The sequence below is a fragment of the Argentina silus genome, assembly GCF_951799395.1.
Source record: "Argentina silus genome assembly, chromosome: 8".
NCBI lineage: Eukaryota > Metazoa > Chordata > Actinopteri > Argentiniformes > Argentinidae > Argentina > Argentina silus.
The window spans coordinates 19295215-19316312 of NC_139662.1; the positions used below are offsets into that span (position 1 = coordinate 19295215).

Below are 21098 nucleotides of genomic sequence, written 5' to 3' on the forward strand. Positions count from 1 at the left end.
CACAACGACAGGGGTGGAGAGCCGCCACGTCTCCTCCATGGATCTCATCCCAACCTTTTAATCACCGTCTGATTTAGTCATGACAAGTAGACTCTTGAGCCAACCAAAGAGCTGCTGGACTGTAATTGGATCACTCAAGTACCCAAGGTGAAACGCAAACCAACAGAAGAGACACTACATCCCTCTCTCTGGCTGTGACTGTTCACCCTAATGCTAATGTGTTTACCTCCCACGCTCTACAAGGGAAATATTATCCGTCTCTCCTGTTTATGCAGTACAATGAGAGGAAATGAAACTCACATTGCTCACATGCTGCAAACCAAAAACACGCATTTTCACACACTCGACTGATTGATAACCAAACGGCCGACAAAAAACGGGACACAGTTCACCTCTTCGAATCTGCACCCTAAACCCGTCCTTCAGAATGTCAATCTGAAACACCATATATAATATAATATAATATATGCCATTTAGCTGACGCTTTTGTCCAAAGTGACTTACATTGCAGTGAGCCAGTATACATGCTCCCAGCAGGAATCAAACCCACGAGCTAAGCGTTGTTAGCGCCATCCTCTACCAACTGAGCCCCAAAGGACGACAGATAGGCTTCTATTTCTTTCTTTCTGTTTTTCCTTTCATTTTTTTCTTTCTTTGCTCATTGTTTTGTTTATGCTATTCTGATAAGTGTAGCCTAGCACCAGAGCTGCTTGTCAGTGTTGTTTTCTCTCCTGGCTTTCTCTCTCTCTCTCTCTCTCTCTCTCTGTGCCCTTCATCTGACAGGGACACACCTGTTAAGCGTAACTGTGTTATCTTATTATACTCCTGGAGACAACAGCTTCGGTCTCCTCATGCTGCTGATGATCCCTGCAGGAGCTGCCGAAGCCTCAGCCTGCTCTCCTTCCCTTTCCTCAATAACACTCGGGCTCAATTAGGAAGGAAACAATACGTTCACATTCAGAAGGGTACACAACAGCAGCGTGATCTGTGGGAGTGTGAGCGAGGTCGAGCAGGCTGGAGAGACTCTCCAACACCCCTCAGGCCTTAATTACTCTGCTCACTATCAGGAATCACGTGACTCCTTCTTTACCCCCCCTGTGTAGCCCGGAGCTCAACGGAGGTCTAGTGTACTTGACTGATGGCTGCAGAAAAGGCCAGCTGGAATGGAGAACTCAACAAAGCCTGTGTCCTTGGCTTTGTTTCACCTCCGGCATGCATATCTTGTTAAGAATTATCATCATACTGTACGCAGTCACTCTCCCCAAATCGTACTGTAAGCGTAAAATTCTAATTAGAAGATGCCAGCAGTGGCATTGTTCCTATTTATACTGTACGGAGCAAAGATCGGAGGGTCTTTTCTGACTTGAAAATGTACTGTGTGCGAAAAGACAACATTGAGATGAAGAACCGTAACATTTGCCCTCATCCTTGGAATTGCTTCAGCTTTTTCTCAGTGATTGTCACCCCATTATCACTCCTATTGTTGGCTGGTAACGAGGGGGTGTGTTTGTTTAAAAGGTCTGTTATCATCTCTGACGGCTTATTACTGTAAGGCTTATGTTGTTTTTAATTACTGACTGATAGCAGGGGGCAGGGACAGCCGAGTGAGTGGCGTCCATTTTGTGTGTCTCGTTAAGAGTTTGAAGACTGACATTCACAAATGACTTCATTTTGTGGTCGTGGGCTGGTCAGGCTCAGATATGGAAGAAGGGGGAAAGATTTTGTCCATTACCCTTCACAGAGAGAAGCAGACGCAGATAACATGGAGAGAGAGAGAGCGTGGTAGAGGCTGGGGTTTAGATATAAAGAGAAAGTGATTGCTGTTGCACTCAAATGCTCAGAGAATGTAAATGGGGTCTTTCTGGAGACAGCACATAAGTCAGGACAGGCCGTAAGTCTCAGAAAGCTATAAGCCTGGCAGTTGAGGCGATGGTGTTATGGGTAATATTGATCTCATAAGGGATACACGTGTATTACAGGCCTTGATTAATCAGGAGTGGAAAACAACAGATTTATATTAGTTCACTCTAGGAAATATGTGCAGAGTTCCAGACAAATACTGTATGCCTCTGCCTTATTCACTGCATGTCCCTCCTTCCTCTTCTTTCAGGAAACTCATTTGAGCTGCCCTATTCCCCAGCTCCATCTCCGGCCCTAAGTGAACCTACCAACTTAGACTAATCTTTTATTAATGGTATTTCTGTTTGATGCTTGTGTTTTTTTTCTTACCAGATGTCTACTAGTTTCTCCGATGTCTTTTTGAATACAGCTACCTCATTTCTCTCAATTATTGTCATCCATGTTAAGCCCCAGGTGTCTGACACGCTGAGTTTTACCCCAGATAAGGCTCCTAATGAGTCAAATTCTGCCTGAGTGTATTCATTTGAATGGAATTGCATTCATAGCTGCTGAGATTATTGAAACCTTTGAAACCACAGGCGTTTTCAATTGTGTCACAGATGTGCAACAGTCAAAAACTAACCAAACTGATGTTGTACAACAATTGTGAGAATATTATTTATGAACGGTTGTGGGTTTAAATCTCAAACGGTGTCAGAAAGAACAGTGTTTATTCCATCATAGTGCATGGAGAAAGCGCTCATATGGCTTATGTCAATGTTAAGTAAAGCACTGAAGTTATATTATAACTTATATAATAATAATATAATATGTAATAAATGTTTTTACTTCCCTTGTCATATAACGGCTGTGAAATAATGACATATAGAAAATGTATACTGTACCTTTTTCCATCATGACCGATATACACTCACTGAACACTTTATTAGGAACACCTGTACACCTTCTCATGGTGGAGGTGGTGTAATGGTGTGGGGAATGTTTTCTTGGCACACTTTGGGCCCATTAATACGAATCAATCATTGCTTGAATGCCACAGCCTATTTGAGTATTGTTGCTGACCATGTGCATTCTTTCATGGCCACAATTTACCCATTTTTTAATGGCTACTTCCAGCATGATAATGCACCATGTCAGGACATTCACAGCTTGAAAGTGCACCTGAAAAATCTGCAGGGATTGCGTGATGCAATCATGTCATCCTGGACCAGAATCTCAAAGGAATGTTTCCAACATCTTGTGGAATCAATGCCACGAATAATTCAGGCTGTTTTGAGAGCAAAGGGAGGCCCTACCCAGTATTAGTATAGTGTTCCTAATAAAGTGTTCAGTGAGTGTATAAGGATGCAACTAAAAAGCAGTGTTAATGCAATGTTGTTTTTGTTTAAAATGGCCATGGGGTAGTGTCTTTGTGGACCTGAACCTTTGTTAATGTGCAAGACTGTATGAATAGGACAACAGACATTAGTGAGAAGGAAAGGCATCACACGCACATGCCACACACACACACATACACACACACACACACACACACACACACACACACACACACACACACCAAGAGGCCTGAGGGAGTCACTCAACTCCGAACAGTACCTGACCTACATCCTACATGTACATGTAGTTTATTGATTCCCTCAGGCCTCTTTCCAACAACTAGTGATCAAGTCAGCCTCCTGCTGTCTCTCTTGTGTGTCGCCATGGTAACCTCAGCATGTTTGGAGTGCTGTGCCCAGAGTACATGTCTGTGAGGTCTACCCTCGACCCCCGACCCTGGATTCTCACACCAGTGTGTGATCCACTCTGTCTCAACCTAGTGGGATTTCATTTCACAAAATACTCAGTTAACATTTGACTGAAAAAAAAAAGAAGAGAAACTGAGATATTGTGGTGGGAGAAGATTATCCTGAAGCATCTGCAAGAGCCAGCCCAGTTTGAAAGCAGTGCTACCGTACCAACAAAAAAAAAATTCAATTTCATATTCATTCGTCATGGAGTGGTAAGCTTCAGTGTTCATCATTGCTCCTTTTTACTGAAATGTTAACTCATACATAATATTAAATGTGTTGTTGCTCCCAATTATTCTAAATGTGTTGCAAATGAAACCAATTATGTATATAAAATGATTGCATATCACTATTATGTACTGTATATTCAAATCAAGAGCACTGTTCTCCCTGCCTGTTCTATTGGTGTGACTTACACAAGGAGACGTTTATTAAGCTCCAAGCCACCACCCTTCACAACCTTTTTGTCATAATTCAGAGGCAGATTAATTTGTCCTGGTTTGATTTTTACCCTGAACCCATGGCCCTCTTCTAGCAACTGTGTCAAGCAGTGTTCTTTTGGGCACGCCTGTACATGCATGCCGAAGTGTGTGTGAGGTGTGTGTGTGCGCGTGTGTGTGTGTGTGTCTGTATGTGTGTGTGTGTGTGTGTGTGTGTGTGTGCGCAAGCATGTGCATGTGTGTGCGTGTGCCTGTGAGTGTGTGTGTGTGTGTGCGCGTGTGCCCGAGAGTGTGTGTGTGTGCAGTGTAAGTCCCCTGCGGCGATTGTCATCCCCTGCTGTCCTTTTCTTTCCGGCAGGGCACAGCAGGGAGGCGGAGGCTTCAGCTCTGAGAGCTCATTTCTCTGGGCCTGTCTTGAGCACTCACAGCCAAAAACTATCCCTCCTAACCAAAGGACACACACAGAGAGGCAAAGACTATTGATTCCCTGTTTAGCTGAATGTCTGTGTTGACGTTGAGGCATTGCGCACAAAGCAAGGGTGGCACAAGGTTAACACTCCCTTAGGTTTAAAAAACACTAAGAGTATGAATTATTCCCTGTATAAACACTGGCACCTGGAGTATTTCTAAAGAATATTAGATTCATATTCAATCGCAGCCAGCTGGTGGCTAGATAGGAAATTGCAGGAAGTACATACGCTACTCTGTCTGGTGTGTTGAGAACCTCAACCTTTCCGCGTGTTGGAACCTGTGTGATGTCCGTCCTCACACTCCTCATGCTGGCGCTGCTGTGGCCAGCGAGGCGTAACGGGTTATCATCCCTGCCAGCTTGAATCTCAGCTTCCTGTCGCTCTGCGATTCCACAAAAAAAGTGATTGTGGCGACCCAGAGTGTTTGGGGAGTCATAGTTGCTTACATACGCTATCTGGGAATGAATTAATGTCTATGTGCTCAGGAGCACCGTGTGACAGCCTGGGAAATCTGTAGCCTCAGCAGATTTCTCTCAGCAGAGTGTGAAATTTGTCACGCCGAAAGGGGTTCACTGGGGGAAGGACTGCCGGCACATTCCCTTAGGCAGTCTTCCTGCCGTCCAGACTGCAGCAAAAGCAACAGGAGTCTGAGTGATGAAGGAATTAATTTATGAGACTGGGCCCGATTTCTCTCAAGAGCTCCCTGTTGGTAGTTGATAGTTGGTGGTTGGTTGGTGGTCGTTTTGGAATATCAATTCCAAATACTTAGCTTGCCTTTTGATAGTCTGATGAAAAAGAGGATATCTGAAAACATCTGATGCAGAAAATCGTAACACGTTATGTAATAAAGATCGTTTTTAGTCCCAGTAAATTTTTAGTCCCGTCAATCCAGACCCATAGATACACACGTGCGCGCACACGCAAACACACACGCACACACACAAACACACACACACACACACACGCAAACACACACACACACACATGCAGATGGAAGGACAGGATGACAGACTGAGGGATGTACAGACAGACAGACAGACAGGCAGGCAGGCAGGAAGACAGGAAGACAGACAGACAGGCAGGCAGGCAGGCAGGCAGACAGACAGACAGACAGGCAGGCAGGCAGATAGGCAGGCAGACAGACAGACAGACAGGCAGACAGGCGAACAGATTCACAGACGGGATGACAATCGCTGCAGACAGGCAGACAGGTGGACAAACACACAGACAAAGGATGACAAATACCGCAGGGGACTTACACTGCACACAGTCAAAAACATGGTACACACACACACACACACACACACACACACAAACACACATGCAGATGGAAGGAGAGGGTTACAGACTGAGGGATGGACAGACAGACAGACAGGCAGACAGGCAGGCAGACAGACAGACAGACAGACAGACAGGCAGGCAGGCAGGCAGGCAGGCAGATGGAAGGAGAGGATGACAGACTGAGGGATGGACAGACAGACAGGCAGGCAGGAAGACAGACAGACAAAATGCACACCTCACCCAGACCTCTATATCTATTCCAGAAGTGCTACTATCTGCCTTTTGATGTTTCCTTATTAATGAAGGTTATGGCTTTTCACGCTACCTGTCTCGTGTAACCTGGGGATACAACACCCCTGTAAGCTCAGCTCTGGGCTGGCTGCCAGGGGCCCTGAGTGGCAGGAGTGTTCCAGGGTGGATCTCCTCACAGCTTAAAGAGGCTTGACTGCCTTATTTAAACCGCCACAGTAGGGTGTTAGATGGCAGCAGACACAGCACACTGAAAATCTGAAAGCCTGTTTGTGTGCATGTGTGCGTGCGTGCATGTGTGTGTGCGTGCGTGCGTGCGTTTGTGCGTCTGTGTGTGTTGTTGTGTTTCTATGTAGAGGTTTGCCTGACTTATTGATGTGGCTCTTTTCTAGAGTACTGTGGGAGTCTGTGGTAAAGCACACGCAGCAGCATTCCCCATGGTGCAGCACACTTTGCTCTACATTTTACAATGGGAGAATTGCAAGCAACGCAGAACATCTCATGTGTGGTGAATTCAGGAAAATTGGATTTGATTCTGCTCATTTACCTTAGATACCGTATCAAAAGAAATTAAAAGGCACCTAACCATGAAATAATGAAAGTAATTATATCATTATGGAACTGAAGGAACTATTGATTTGAGTGTGAAAACATTATAAGAATTTAATGAATAAACAGAGATGTAGAATATGAATACACAGAATATGAATTGAAATAGCATTATTATAACCAATTTACCTAAATATGGTAAAATGCTCAGTAATGCTTTACTTAATGGTCTCTCGTCTGATGTGAGGTGATTATGGATAACATTTCATCTTTGTTTTTTCTAAGATATTGCTTAGCAGACTAGCACGCACGCACACACGCACGCACACACACACCCACACACACACACACACACACACACACACACACCTCATTATACTGAAACCCTCACCTCTGATGACTTGTTTGGAGGACCTTTAGCCCAGCCGAGTTCTTACCTTCCTCTCTGCAGGGTGCCGGGTGCCAGCCAGGCAGGCAATCAGCCAGCTCAACACAACAATGTGCTCCTCATTAGAAGACAACACCCACCCACAAGTGTTATTTCTGGGTCTGGGATTCCTTCCAGGAGAGGATGTTATGAAAAGCACTGCTTCCTTTCAAAATAGGGAAGCAGTGCTGATGAATGTTCTTTAAATTCTAGAACACTAGTTGGGAGTTCTGATTGATCCTCATTGTAGAACACTCAGAAGAAACAAGGTGACTGACAGGCTCTCTTTTAGAAAGACAACTAAAATACCAGGTGTGGTAGTATACATAAAATGCCACAGTGTTTTCAGAAAGGCTTGGATGTCAAACTGGGTGTCTTACTTCACTTGGTTCAGATTATACTGTAGACTAAATCTGCTGACATCCTGGGAGCCGCAGAGAGCTGTCTTCTACAGTAGGACACGGTCTGCAGACAGTTCCAGGGCCTCTCCCCTTCCCCCATCGACTAGCCCTCCGGCTGTTTATCCATTGAAGTTTACTCAGCTGTACACGACCAAACACACTGGAGTTAACAGCTATCTGCTGAGATGGCCTCTGAGCCTGCCACGTCTCTCACAGCAGCGAGCGTGGGTATTGTAGGAGGAATGCACAACCGGTAGTCTGATGTGTTGGATGATTAAAAAGATGAGGGAAATGGAAAGGTCGGGGATTGTACATTAGGCTGCCGCCACTGTTAGTACAGGACACATGCCCTGTTTCTGTTTGTACTGTATCTACTGCAGTCACTGGAGGAGAAATTAGCAACCCCAAACATTGTTTTGGAAATCCGTTTTTCTCTGGAATAGATATATCCCTCCTGTCTGCCTGCCTGCCTGCCTGTCTGCCTGCCTGCCTGTCTGTGTGTCTGTCTGTCTGTCCATCCCTCAGTCTGTCATCCTCTCCTTCCATCTACATGTGTGTGTGTGTGTGTGTGTGTGTGTGTGTGTGTGTCTTATAGCACTGTAGGTGCAGGAGACACTTCGCCTTCTGTGATAGTAAGTAACAAGTATTAGATGTGGCCAGTGAAGTTGGTAGTGTCGTCTGAGGTTTTTCCTCAGAGGTTCAAATTGATGGTTAACATTTTTGATGTTTTTATACATCACACAGAGGTTGAGGGCTATTATGTATTTAGTATGGTACCCAAAACAACTGTAATGTGCAGTATGTCCATACTGGAGGCTCGGTGTGATACCGTATAAACTAAGCCTGGCAGACAGGGAATGGCTCAGCCCCCTGAGCGGCTGTTTACTGTCTCACTCAAACCTCATTGTGTTCACTCTGGGGAGAATTATAGGTTGACTGCTGAATGAGATATTGCATAGAACATTGTATGCCTCAGACAGAGTGGGAGCCAGCAATCCAAACACATTTATGTCTGAGATTGAAATCTCCAATCCCATGTATATTATTTCCCCTGGAGCGACTTCAATACAATAGCTTTAAAAAAGGGCCATTTTTGAATAGCTATTTAGTATATATCCTTGTTTAGTAAGGCAGAACTTTCTGGTAATTTCAGTAAAACAGCAGCAGGAGGTGGGGCAAACAGGCTCGCCTGCTTTTTTCTCTGTCTTGAAAGACTAATGTCCTTTCAGTATCCCAGAGATGGCTTTAAATGGCCAGTTAGACGCCCCTTGAGCCAGACACTGGCATACAGACTCTATCTATCCAACACTATTTGAGAGTATCTGTTATTGTCCTCAAGCTGTGTTGCCTTTACTGACACAGGACTAGAGGGTGACATTTTATGTTTGATTGGTATTCAATGAATTTCAAGGCTAACCTTTCTGTGTTCATTTCTGTTACTTGTGTACCCCACATAATGTACTGTATCTCTGTCAAGAAATCAATACATAATATCCTTTCCCTCGCTACCGTAGCTTGTCCATAGCAGTCCTACTTCATTCAGATGCAGGTGTGATAAAGAAGGTACACTATAATCAAAAACATTTGAAAAATATAAGGACAGACAAACCTTTGAACCAAATCCACTACAACTGCAATATATGGAGTGCTACCTGAGGTCAACTCACCCAGGGTGATTCAAAAAGCGGTGGCTTTTACTTCACCAGGTATCTGATACTAAAGTGGAGGAATACTTGGCTCCTTTATATGATATGCTTCCCCATTCTCTCTCTCTCTCTCGCTCTCTGTCTCCCCGTGTCTCTCTCCCTCCCTCTCTCTCTCTCTCTACCTACCTCTCTCCTCTCTCTCTCTCTCTCTCTCTCTCTCTCTGTGCTTCTGTGTCTTTCGCCCCATACTATGATGCTATCGCCTGTGAAGGTGATAGGTACTGAGAAGCTGGGCCCCATCTGGGAGTAGGATGAGAGAAGAGGGCCATCTCTGCCAGCCTGTAAAATATTCATCAAACTGAAGGAGCGGGAGGGAAGGGGGGGGGGGGGGGGGGGGAGTAGTGCAGGACGAGACGGAGAGGAGTCCGTTGGGAATATAACATCATAGCTCAGAGGAGACGAAAGGGGAGAGAGAGAGATGCAGGGAAGGAAGGAGCAATGGAGGGGGGAACAAATTCTCATTGTGTGAGGGAGAAAGTGAAATGGTAATCATGAGTGAATCTTTCCTTTAAAACCCAGATAGTATGTTGATGAAAGGGTGTGGTGAAAGGGTCTGTGGTGAAACAATGGCGATTATGGCGCAAATTATTGTAGCCTAACTGTACGTGACCGATTGTATTTTGCAAAAATTGTCTCAGCAGAATTGAATTGGGATAAGCTAGGCGTAGCTGAATTTCAGATGATCAACTCATGAGATGCAGGATAGTTCTCTGACGCCCCCACCCCCTCCCGCCCCTGCAAACAGACTTGATGGAAAAGTACCAGTCTACAACTCCTGCTCTGTCCTTTCTCCTCTATGGTCAATGGTGCCTGAGGACATGCTGTCCTCGCCCATTAGTGATCATTACAGAGCTCTGCCTACAGCCTAAACCTCTCCTAATGCGCTACTGTACCGTGCCTCACAGTCAATGGATTGACAGTGGAGGCTATCGGGTGATCAATTGTCTCTTATTATTCGAGACTTGACCTCTGTGAATTGTGTGGAGGTGATTTGAAGGCCACTAGGATTGTACATAATACAATAAGGTCTTTTGACATGTAATTCATGACAATGGAATGGGCATACAGTACTGTACTGTATATTGAAAAAAGATGTGGAACAATAGTTACCTTTTGGGGGGGGAAAATAGTCAGCATTAAAGAATTAGAATTAAAATCATATACAGCTCCCTTTTGGAGAATTGGGCGATTGGTTATATCTCCGTTCTGCCTACCATTGAAAATGCCAAATCGCCGTTGCTAATTTCTCAACCATTTGACCACTGATTGTTATGCCATTTCGTAGGTCTGCTCACCGTGCTAATGTCTACACGTCCCCTGAATATTGTATCAATAATTCTGCCGTTTTCGTTTACGAGGTACCTTAAAAAATTAGCATATAAATTCAGATTTCTCTAGTCAGACGTACAGCAATTTCCCCACAACCGATTAAGATGCGGCTTTCGGGTCCCATCAGGTTATGTCCCAGAGCATTGCATCACGATCGTGTTAAGTATGTAAGTAATACAGTTTTTATTCAATTTATAAAATATCGCATTCACCTGCCCATACACTATGTATGGTGAAGACCAAAATGCTAGCTGTTTTGATGAATGCTAGTCTAACGTGAACTAAGCTTTTGCAAGAACATAAATATATAGCAGCAACAACACTGCTGTTGACTGCTGTGTTGTGACAGCTGTTATAAATGTGCTGCCCTGCGGTTAGTTTCAAAATGTGGATGGATGGATGGATGGATGGATGGATGGATGGGTCAGAGCTTGGCTACGATATTCACTGAGATCAAATCAAAAAATGAAGAGGTTTAGTGAACATTATGGGGTTTGGGTGTGATTACAAATACTGTTTTCGTTTTACCGTTTTAACACATCAACACACAGCTAACCATGGGCTACATCATCACAGCTCAACTTTATCTTTAGCTAGAGGACTACAGTATGTATGTAAAAGCTAGGTCATCATAATGACATTGCTGAAAGGGGTGCCTTTGCAGGGATAACGATGTATGCCCTAACGTCAATGTAGCCTATGCCCGATAAACCAGAAATCTATCTTGCTATTCATGCTAATAATGTGTAACTGATCATTTGCCGTATCGGCCTTGCCCCTGGACAGCCCCTCCCTGGCCGTAGCATTCAAAACAGGACAGTCAAGAGGTGTGGTTGATTTATGGGCTCTCTGTTATGTCCAAACTTTGATGCTCCTCTAAGACAATCGTGTAAATAACCTAATAAAATGCCAATGATGGCATAATATGTCCTCCAATGCCGGTGATGTACTGTAGCTAGGTCCAGCCAATTAACTGCAAGCTTGCCCCAAAAGTTTGCATTTGTTATTTATCGGGATGATCAATTACTTTCCGGTTGTTATTACTATACAAACTCTAACCATAGCAGCAGGCAATCCAAGTTTTGTTTTGTATCCAAACATGTCAGCCACTGTCATATTTATGAATAAGCCTCATTCTTAAATTATTTTGATTATTAATTGACCGGATCACATTTTTCTAATTTAACAGCAGATCACCTTCCGGTGTAAAACCATGGAAATTAATGACCAAAATAAGTGAGAAGTTATGGCTTGTCAAAACCCACAAAAGACAGGAAATTCAAAATGAGCACAACCACCCATAACTTCACCGGCTTGACACCTGCTATAGTGCTGTATGCTGGTCTACTGTACTTCAAACAACAAGTACTCACCACTACAGCCTAATGCATACCCTTCAGAGTGATAATACAAACCCATAGAGGTCAGGCTGCATACAGAAGAATATGTAGGTCAGTGTTCCATTGAAAAGGTCTGTTGTGCCCCACCTATCAGACCTAAAAGTCATTTGGGGGCTTCTGCAGCCCTACCTCAGACAATAGGCTGAGGAAACACAGCTGGTGATGCAGGTATATAGTTTGCACACATCACATATTTGTATATAATATAACTTGAGCCTATCCATATTCTTCTATGTAGACCAACATACAGTACTATAGCAGGTATCAAAGCTGTGTGCTGGAAAACCTTGTTAGTACATTGGTGAAGTTATATGTGGTTGTGGTCATTTTGAATTTCCTGTCTTTTGCAGCTTTTAACAAGCCATAACTTCTCACTTAAAACATTGTTTTTTGGTCATTAATGGAATTGGAGTATTGCCAGCGATAGTCTGCGGAGTTTCTCTTCCTATTGTACTGTCTGGGGACAAATTAAGAGGCACACTAACTTACAGTTGTGGTCTTTCATTTAGCCATCTTCAAGCCTATAAGCTCTGAGGTTTACTACAGTTCACTTGTTCCCGACAGTTATTTTCTTCTCTTCCTAACAGTGCAGAACTGCTCCTTGAGCATCGTGACAAATTTGACAAGCAACTCTGAAGCGTCTGTGCTTTTTAGATGTCATTAGCACACATGCAGCCAATTTGCCACACGCTCTCTCTGTATGTGTCACTATCAGTCGTGCTAGCTCTGGTCTTTTAAATCCTCCCTCTGGGGTGGCCTTAGGTGTTTTTTTTAAGCTTGTCATTAGTTTTGGTGACTCAGCTGTTTTAAGACCCAAACAGTCAATAGCAGAACAGAAAACTGTACTAACAGAAGAGAAGAGGATGTCAGGTGTTGTTGGTGTACCTTTGTGTTGTACCTTTGCTCTCTAACGTGACTGATTGGGCTCCATGATAACTGATCACAAAGCCTTTGAGTTGCAATCTCTCCCTCTTTCACAGACATCAATCCCCAGTAGTAAGCCCTGCTGTCCTCTAGTGTTCTTAGTTCCCCTTCAGATTGGAAGACATGACAGATAGAAGAGGCAGGTCTCAACATGTCAGACCCTGGTCGGCACCATGGCAACACAAGCCTGTACTTCTAGCATACCTCTACATTTATAATGTTGAACTTTATTATTATTTTATTTTTTTAAATATGTTTTTAGGGCATTTCTGCTTTATTGGGATAGAGACAGTAGAGATTGGCAGGAAGGATGGGAGAGAGAGGAGGGATGACATGCAAGACGTGTCGAGGGTCGGTATTTAACTAGGAACCTTGCGATTATGTGGTATGTGCATTAGCATGCTACGCCACTAAGCGCCCCATAATGTTGAACTTTCTCATCTGTGTCCTACTGTGTCTATGTTGAAAAAAAAGTTATTTGGAAAGTTGGTTGCTTTAGGAGGTGTTCCAGGTTAATCAGAATCCCTGCTCTGTCAACAAGCAAATGACAACATGATAACACAACAGGTCTTTAACAACTAACTGTGCGTGTAAAAGTATTAGAGGTGCAGAACGGTCACTGCTGTCCCATATTGCTGCTGTTGTATTTAAATACAGTAGCAAATCTCTTTGCTTCGGTTGTTTTAAGAGAGTGGCTTAATAATAGCAGAGCAAGTCTTTGCACTTTACAGGAGCTGCTCTGTGTGTCTGAAATGTTCCCTCGTAAAACACATGTTCCCTCGTAAAACTACTGGAGTGCTAATGGGTTGAAGTCTCCCTGCTGCCTTTAACCGCTCAGAGATTGCTAGGCTACATTAGAGGTCCCGCAACGCCTGGAGAAGCGTGTGAGGATTCGTAATTTACCACTTGTTTTACATTCCACCTAGGCTGTAAAGAAGCACACACACGTTGATGCACAGTATGCGATTAACCACAGCGCAGTGTTGAGTGCTTTTCAATAGCAGGAAAACTCATTCTGAGTGGCGGTTTGATTGATTGTAGAGCTCAGAAAGATTATAGCCTGTGCAAACTCTTTAAGATCTGTGTTTGATCTACGGGCGTGGTACAGAGGAGTGATTCCTTTGTAGAGTGGTCACTTTACGGAAGCGCCAAAGGTGACCTCGTCCCTAGGCTACTGCACACAGCGCATATAAGCCTGGAATAACAATGACTCAAACCTGGCCTTAGCGGGAGGGCAGTTACTGAGTAAAAAAAAGTATTTGTTATTATTTGATTTCAGCGAATCACACGGCTACGAGGGGGGGGGGGGGGGGGGGGGGGGGGGCTGTGGGACATGGCTATGCACCATCCGTTTTCAATGGTCTTTCTATTGGCTTAATGAAGGCCAAGTTTGACACGTTGGTCCACCAGACCTTTCGCATATTTGGGCGGAAGTGTCTGGGAACGACATTATGTCAAAGGTAAGAGAAAGTCAAAGGCGGCAAGAAAACAAGTCTTCATAAAGAAACTTGAACATTCCTTCACTTTTCTTATACATTCTGTTGTTGCCACTGGTGGACTGATGTAGTAGGTGTCCTGTATTGTAATAGTTTCATTGTTGATTAATTGTACCAAAAATACAAATAAACTTGAATGATTTGAAAGTGAAGGTGCTATGTGTGTCATTACTGTCTCTAGGGATAAACCCTCCTGAGCTGTCAGGTCTGTAGGGACATACCCTCCAATGCTTTCAGGTCTGTAGGGACATACCCTCCAATGCTGTCAGGTCTGTAGGGACAAAGCCTCCAAAGCCACTGTCAGATCATGCATCAAAGACTCATTTATCATAGAGTTCAGGCCAAGGGCACATGAATCTGCTCCTTCATCCAGAACATTACTACACGATGCTATAGTAGCCTACCGTACATACACCAATGCATTCCGACAATAAAGAATAGACTCTATCGCGTTCTATCATGTTCATTCATTCATGTATTCATAAAGAACAGGTTCTCGCTGAAGCTGACTTTATCCTATTGATTCATGGCTTCATTTATTCATGAAGAACAGCTGCTATCAGAGGGAGACATCACACATTCATGCATTGATTTATTTCTTCATTCATCTATTCATAAAGAACAGAACGCTATCGGACACTGACATCACACATTGATTTATTCATTCATAAAGAACACACTCTGACCTTACACATACATTCACTCACTTATTCATCGAAGACATGCGCCCTCTGATAGGAAGGTTAGATGTATGTTTAGTAGTTTACATGCAGTCTGGAGAAGTGACACGTATGTTACGGTCAAACGGGTAAAACTGGTTGGAGATGGATGGAGTGTGCGGACACCAGTGTGCGGACAGAAGGAATATGTGTGATTTAGAGGAGGTGTTGATGGAGGGAGAGAGATAAGAAGCAGCTAGTATAGAAAAGAAGGATGGTGTGACTGAGGTAAAGCTTGTTCCCACCTAATCTTAATTCTAATTCGAAAACGGGAGGCACATTGTCTTTGGACTGAGAAGGACGGAAAAAAAGTCATACCCCAGATCATTTACATAATGGAATTCGATGTCTCTGAAAACAGCCGTTGTTTTTAATAATTTGCACCACAGTGCCTCTTCTCCTCTCTCCTCTCCCCCTGTGCCTCTCCAGCCTCTCTGGCCTATACGGCGCCATCACTGTAAAGGAAACTGAGCATGGATCCCATAATCGTCCACTTCACAGACTTCCCGCTCTGACTGCGTGTGATCGATGGTTGAGATGGTTAACTGCCCTTGGCACCACAACTCCGTTCACAATCATTTTGTTTGTTTGTCAGCCCTCTCTAATCACAGACATGTCATGTTGAGCCATAACACTGAGCTATAGACCGCTCCAAGCTTTATTTTATTTTTTTCTCTCTCTCTCTCTCTCTCTCTCTCTCTCTCTCTCTCTCTCTCTCTCTCTCACATTTCGACTGCATGGCCTGTGTGACACAAATCACACCCCTCAAGTTATGGGTAATAACGTGTTTCTGCCAATCAAAGAAAGATTTGTTTGTGAATTTGACAAGGCCTGGAATAATTCTACACTTATAGCTGTTGTGTATTTCCAGTACATTATGTCATTAGACAGAAACCTTCTACACGTTGCTATGCTCTAATTTGCCAGATGTGCTCTGGGAGTTAACATATAGCTGAAATCCTCCATCTGCAGAGTTCACAAGGACACCCTTTGGCGTTATGTCACACGCAATCCTAACAGCTGATGCAAGCCTATACCCAAGTAGTACTAGTATAGTAGTAGAGAGTTCTTTCGGAGTGTCTAAGTGTCCCTTCTATAGGCCGTGTTCCGAAAAGATAGGGCAGCCATCTCCATATTGTAGGGATGATGTGTCTCCATGGTAACGGCAGGTCTATTATCACCCATAGAGCTTGTGAGTTAAATCACTGGCTGCCTGCCAATCTCCATCACCTCACTGAGCTTGCTGAGCATCCCCCAAACCCAGGGGAACACCCTCAAAGCTATCTACTACTGTTAGTACGCTGTAGCTCAGCTCAGACTCACACTGACCCCTAGTGGCTAGTTATTGTGAGGAACTAAGGTAGGCTAAGAAGTTGTTCAGGTGGTGGTTCTGTTGAAGCGTTTCCCAAAGGTGGGGGGACAAGATAATATTGCTAAAAAGATTCTCATCTTTTTCCTTAGGTGTTTACTCGCTATGGGAAGTGTTACACGTTTAACGGTGGTGGCGAGGGAAGTTCTCCTCTCATCACAACGAAGGGGGGGATGGGTAACGGGCTGGAGCTCATGCTGGACATCCAGCAGGATGAATACCTCCCAGTGTGGGGAGAGACAGGTGAGGAGAACACAGCAGGCCATACACTTCAAACATGGCTGTCAGTGGCTGTCCCACTTCCGTCATCTCTCTCTTTCTCTCTCTCTTTCTCTCTCTCTCTCTCTTTCTGTCTCTTTCGTCTCAAGCTCCTCTTTCTCCCTCTCTCTCCCTTTCTTTTCGCCTCTCTCCCTTTCTTTTCGCCTCCCTCTCTCTCTCTCTCTGTCTCTCTCTCTCTCTCTCTGTGTCTCTCTCTCTTTGAGTGTGTGTGTGTGTGTGTGTGTGTGTGTGCGTACACTACGTTCATTACCCAGCTCACACACGCCTCACAGTCTGTTGCTCTGTCACACAGACTAACACCATCTCTGTGTTTGTACGAGTCAGTTCAGTTGAACAACCCATGCATCTACAGTATGGTGCCTAATCCCAGCCTCTGTTGCCCCCCCCCCCACAGATGAGACTTCGTTTGAGGCTGGGATCAAAGTTCAGATCCACAGTCAAGATGAGCCCCCCTTCATCGACCAGCTGGGCTTCGGGGTGGCGCCTGGGTTCCAGACGTTTGTGTCATGCCAGGAACAGCGGGTAGGAACATCAGCATTGTTTTTATGAGTAAAACTGTTTTACTATTTTCAGTTTTAGAAGGGTGGCTTAACACATGGTGTGTTGTCTTTGTGTTTTTGCTTCAGCTGATATACCTGCCGCCACCCTGGGGGGACTGTAAGGTGACGTCTATGGACTCGGACTTCTTTGACACCTACAGCATCACAGCCTGCCGTATCGACTGTGAGACACGATACCTGGTGGAGAACTGTAACTGTCGCATGGTGCACATGCCAGGTAAACTACTCACGCTCTGCTATTGAACTAGACTGGACTTACCTGATGTGGTGATTAGTTATTTACTGAACGTGTTTTACACTGATTATATGTGCAGGAGATGCCCCATACTGCACCCCTGAACTGTACAAAGAGTGTGCTGATCCAGCTCTTGGTAAGGAAGAGATCTATGTCACACACACACATATACACACACACACACTCTTGTGCATACACACACACACGCACACACACACTTTTATTTAAAAAAATAAGTCGCCGGTTTAGTTGGAGTCAGCAACACATGACGTGGGGTCCGCCATTCTGCCCTGGGATTTTGGGTAAAAACAGTTATAGGACGGCATAGTTATCAGTGTGGACGGCATAACAATAAGACAATCGTAAGACAATGCAGTCCCACTAGTGTTCTGAGAAAATTAGCATTTAAAGCTGTTTTTCAAAAAACTATTTTCCCCACACGGGAGGGGGGGGGGTGCATGCAGCACACACACACACACACACACACACACACACACACACACACACACACACACACACACACACACACACACACACACACACACACACACACATGGTCCTCTGTGGCTCAGTTGGTACACCATGGCGCTAACAACGCTTAGGTTGTGGGTTTGATTCCTGCTGGGACCACATATACTGACCATATATACACTCACTGCAATGTAAGTCGCTTTGGATAAAAGCGTCAGCTAAATGGCATATTACAGACACACACACACACACACACACACACACACACACACCACACACACACACACACACACACACACACACACACACACACACACACACTACAATGTAACTGAGACCCTACTGTACTTTATGTCACTGAAGTGGACTAAAACAAGACTAAGTGGTCATGCTGTGATCATGCTTTTTGCCCTCAGATTTCCTGGTGGAGAGAGACAATGATTTCTGTGTGTGTGAGACACCATGCAACATGACCAGATTCAGTAAAGAGCTGTCCTTTGTCAAGATCCCCAGCAAAGCCTCTGCCAAGTACCTGGCAAAGAAATACAATAAGACGGAGCAGTACATTGCGTAAGTTGACATCACAATGAAAAGGTTATCACACACCCCAATGAAAAGGTTATCACACACACTGGTGAAAAGGTTATGCAAGCATGGGGTATCTTGCAAGAGATGTTTTGTACTCTGCCAGGGCTGCTGTGTCCTATTTCGAAACCTCTTGCCCTCTGATATCTTTAGAAAAATAGTGAAGACATTTTGCCAGAGGGTGTTCATGTCCACCTCATGTTCAAAGTCTACTGGATTATTACTTTATGATTTCACATTACATGACAAAGCAATACATTAGTATATTCGTTGTTAGCACAATGTACTGTAATGGTAAACAGTTTGATGTTTAGATATCATATATTGTCTTTCTCTTAACAGTGACAATATCCTGGTTCTGGACATCTTCTTTGAGGCCCTGAACTATGAGACGATCGAGCAGAAGAAGGCCTATGAAGTAGCAGGGCTTTTAGGTATGTCAGTGATGATAAGAAACTCTCAAAGATAATGCTTTGATGGAAATGTAAGCCTTTTGTTGAAGATTACTCTCTCTCTCTCGTCCCAGGCGATATCGGTGGTCAGATGGGGCTTTTCATTGGAGCGAGTATACTTACTATTCTGGAGCTGTTTGACTACATTTATGAGGTGAGCCTTTTTGGAGCTGTGGGGTTACTGTATCTCTTTAATCTTTCTAATTCCCAAATTCTGTGTGTAACCTGCAGTTTGATACAGTATAAATCAACCATGTAGGTCCTCCCTCCTGACTCATTATTGTAAGCTCTCAGAAAAACAGAATTAAACATTTATTCCAGCTACAAATTACTTTTGAAGAGGTAGACACAAACACACAGACACACACACACAAACACAAACACACACACACACACACACACACACACACACACAAACACACACAAACACAAACACACATACACACACACACACACACACACACACACACACACACAGGGTCGACTCTATCTATGCTATATCAAACATGTCCACCTTTTCCCTGACTTTCCACTCTGTCAACTCTGGTGAATTACTGACACTGCAGTGCGTATGTGTGCCTGTCTTCCAGGTGATGAAGTTCAAGCTCTGTCGGTGCTCAGATAAGAAACACAAGCACAACAACAACAACAACGACCATGGAGCCGTTCTGAGCCTGGACGATGTGAAATGTCACGTCAGTAACTTTCACTAAGCATTTCCCGCTACGAGGAGGCAACAGCCACACTCCATCATCTAAACATTTCAATGGAGGATTCAGTGTGTATGAAGCCAAACAGGTTGTTTGAGTGTTAGAGAGTCTGTTCTTATGAAACGCACCTGGTAAGATTCATAGGTGTGTGCGGGGGCTGCTGTACCGTTCGTCTTAGAGTTTTGCCTCGCACACAGCTGGAGACCAGACATCAAAGTATCTGAGCACTCTCCACAGATTTCATTGGCAATGACAATCCGCAAGTCATCTGTTGATGTATGTGTACTCTCAGAAGATTACTTCGTTGCACCAGATGAGAGCAGATAGTCGTTTAAATGTAGGTTGAAGCGTACATTCGCTTGGGAAATGTGTCTTCACCCCATCAAATTCCATCAAGTTGCCTCTCATCTGTCTTTGTAAAAAAAAAAAAATGAATTGAGGTATGAAATGAGCGCTTATTCATGTGGTACTTGGACTTCAAAGTCTCTTTGAATCTGATGCATTTTATGTAGCGCATATCTGCAAACCAAATGCATGGCTGTACGTTGTCTGTTCACAACTTGTCTTTTTCTTTTCTTGGGTTATTGACCCATGTTCCCCCTCTTTTTTCACCAACTGTCCATTTCACCCCCCACTCTATCATCCCTTCCACAGTCTCTCCATGATAATACTCATCCACCGCCTCCATACTCTGCCAATATGCTACCTCATCACGCAGGGCGGAGAAACTCTGAGGACTTCACCTGCTGAGCCAATCAGAAGGGAGTAAGGAAGTGGAGTATTTTAGTTTGATTTCAAAAGACAGAAATATTGCATTTACAAAGAGTGAAAAATCAAGGGTTTTCTGACATTAAAACTCCTGAGAGAACGTTTGAATGATACGAAATTACAGAGTGCGTCAAAAACATTGTAAGAAGATAGTTAAAAAGGCTCTATGTACATAATCCTAATGATTGACAAGAATTTAAAACCTTCTTCTCTATGAAGGGTTCACTGGTGCGACACTGAGTAGTGCTACATAGCCTGCTTGATCACAATGTAATTTAAGTGGCAATTCCAACCTATATTATAGGTTTATGAAATAGTCAGTGTATTGTCTTCTGAGAATGTAATTTCACATTTTTACATTTGGGCTACATGTAGACTCAGTTGCAGATAAAAACAATGAGAAAATACAGTACATGTACAGTACATAACAACCCGGGCTAAGGACTTTAGCTTTGGGTGTGTGGTCAAAAATAGACGCTACTCTGCTTGTAGATACTTGTTGAATGTTTGACAAGATCTTCCGGGCTCCCCACTGGGTTGCATGTAGCCTATGTCATCATAATTTGTTTGTTTGTTACGTATATGTGAGCAGTATATTGGCATGTTGGTCTGTGCATCTTTTGTCCGTGTT

The 21098-nt window shown here is 43.9% G+C and overlaps 1 protein-coding gene across 1 annotated transcript in view; it reads left to right on the top strand.

Annotated features, from left to right (window-relative positions):
- Positions 1-20449, top strand: part of LOC310807814 (acid-sensing ion channel 1-like) — a gene marked incomplete at both ends in the record, with an annotated part of 36713 nt that extends 16264 nt beyond the window's left edge. The window contains 9 exons of the mRNA XM_083674420.1: positions 16500-16650; positions 17081-17208; positions 17313-17463; positions 17561-17617; positions 18369-18522; positions 18880-18971; positions 19064-19143; positions 19580-19684; positions 20354-20449. Of these exons, the coding sequence (XP_083530546.1) occupies positions 16500-16650; positions 17081-17208; positions 17313-17463; positions 17561-17617; positions 18369-18522; positions 18880-18971; positions 19064-19143; positions 19580-19684; positions 20354-20449 (1014 nt within the window). The remainder of the gene's footprint in view (positions 1-16499; positions 16651-17080; positions 17209-17312; positions 17464-17560; positions 17618-18368; positions 18523-18879; positions 18972-19063; positions 19144-19579; positions 19685-20353) is intronic.
- Positions 20450-21098: the final 649 nt, after the last annotated feature.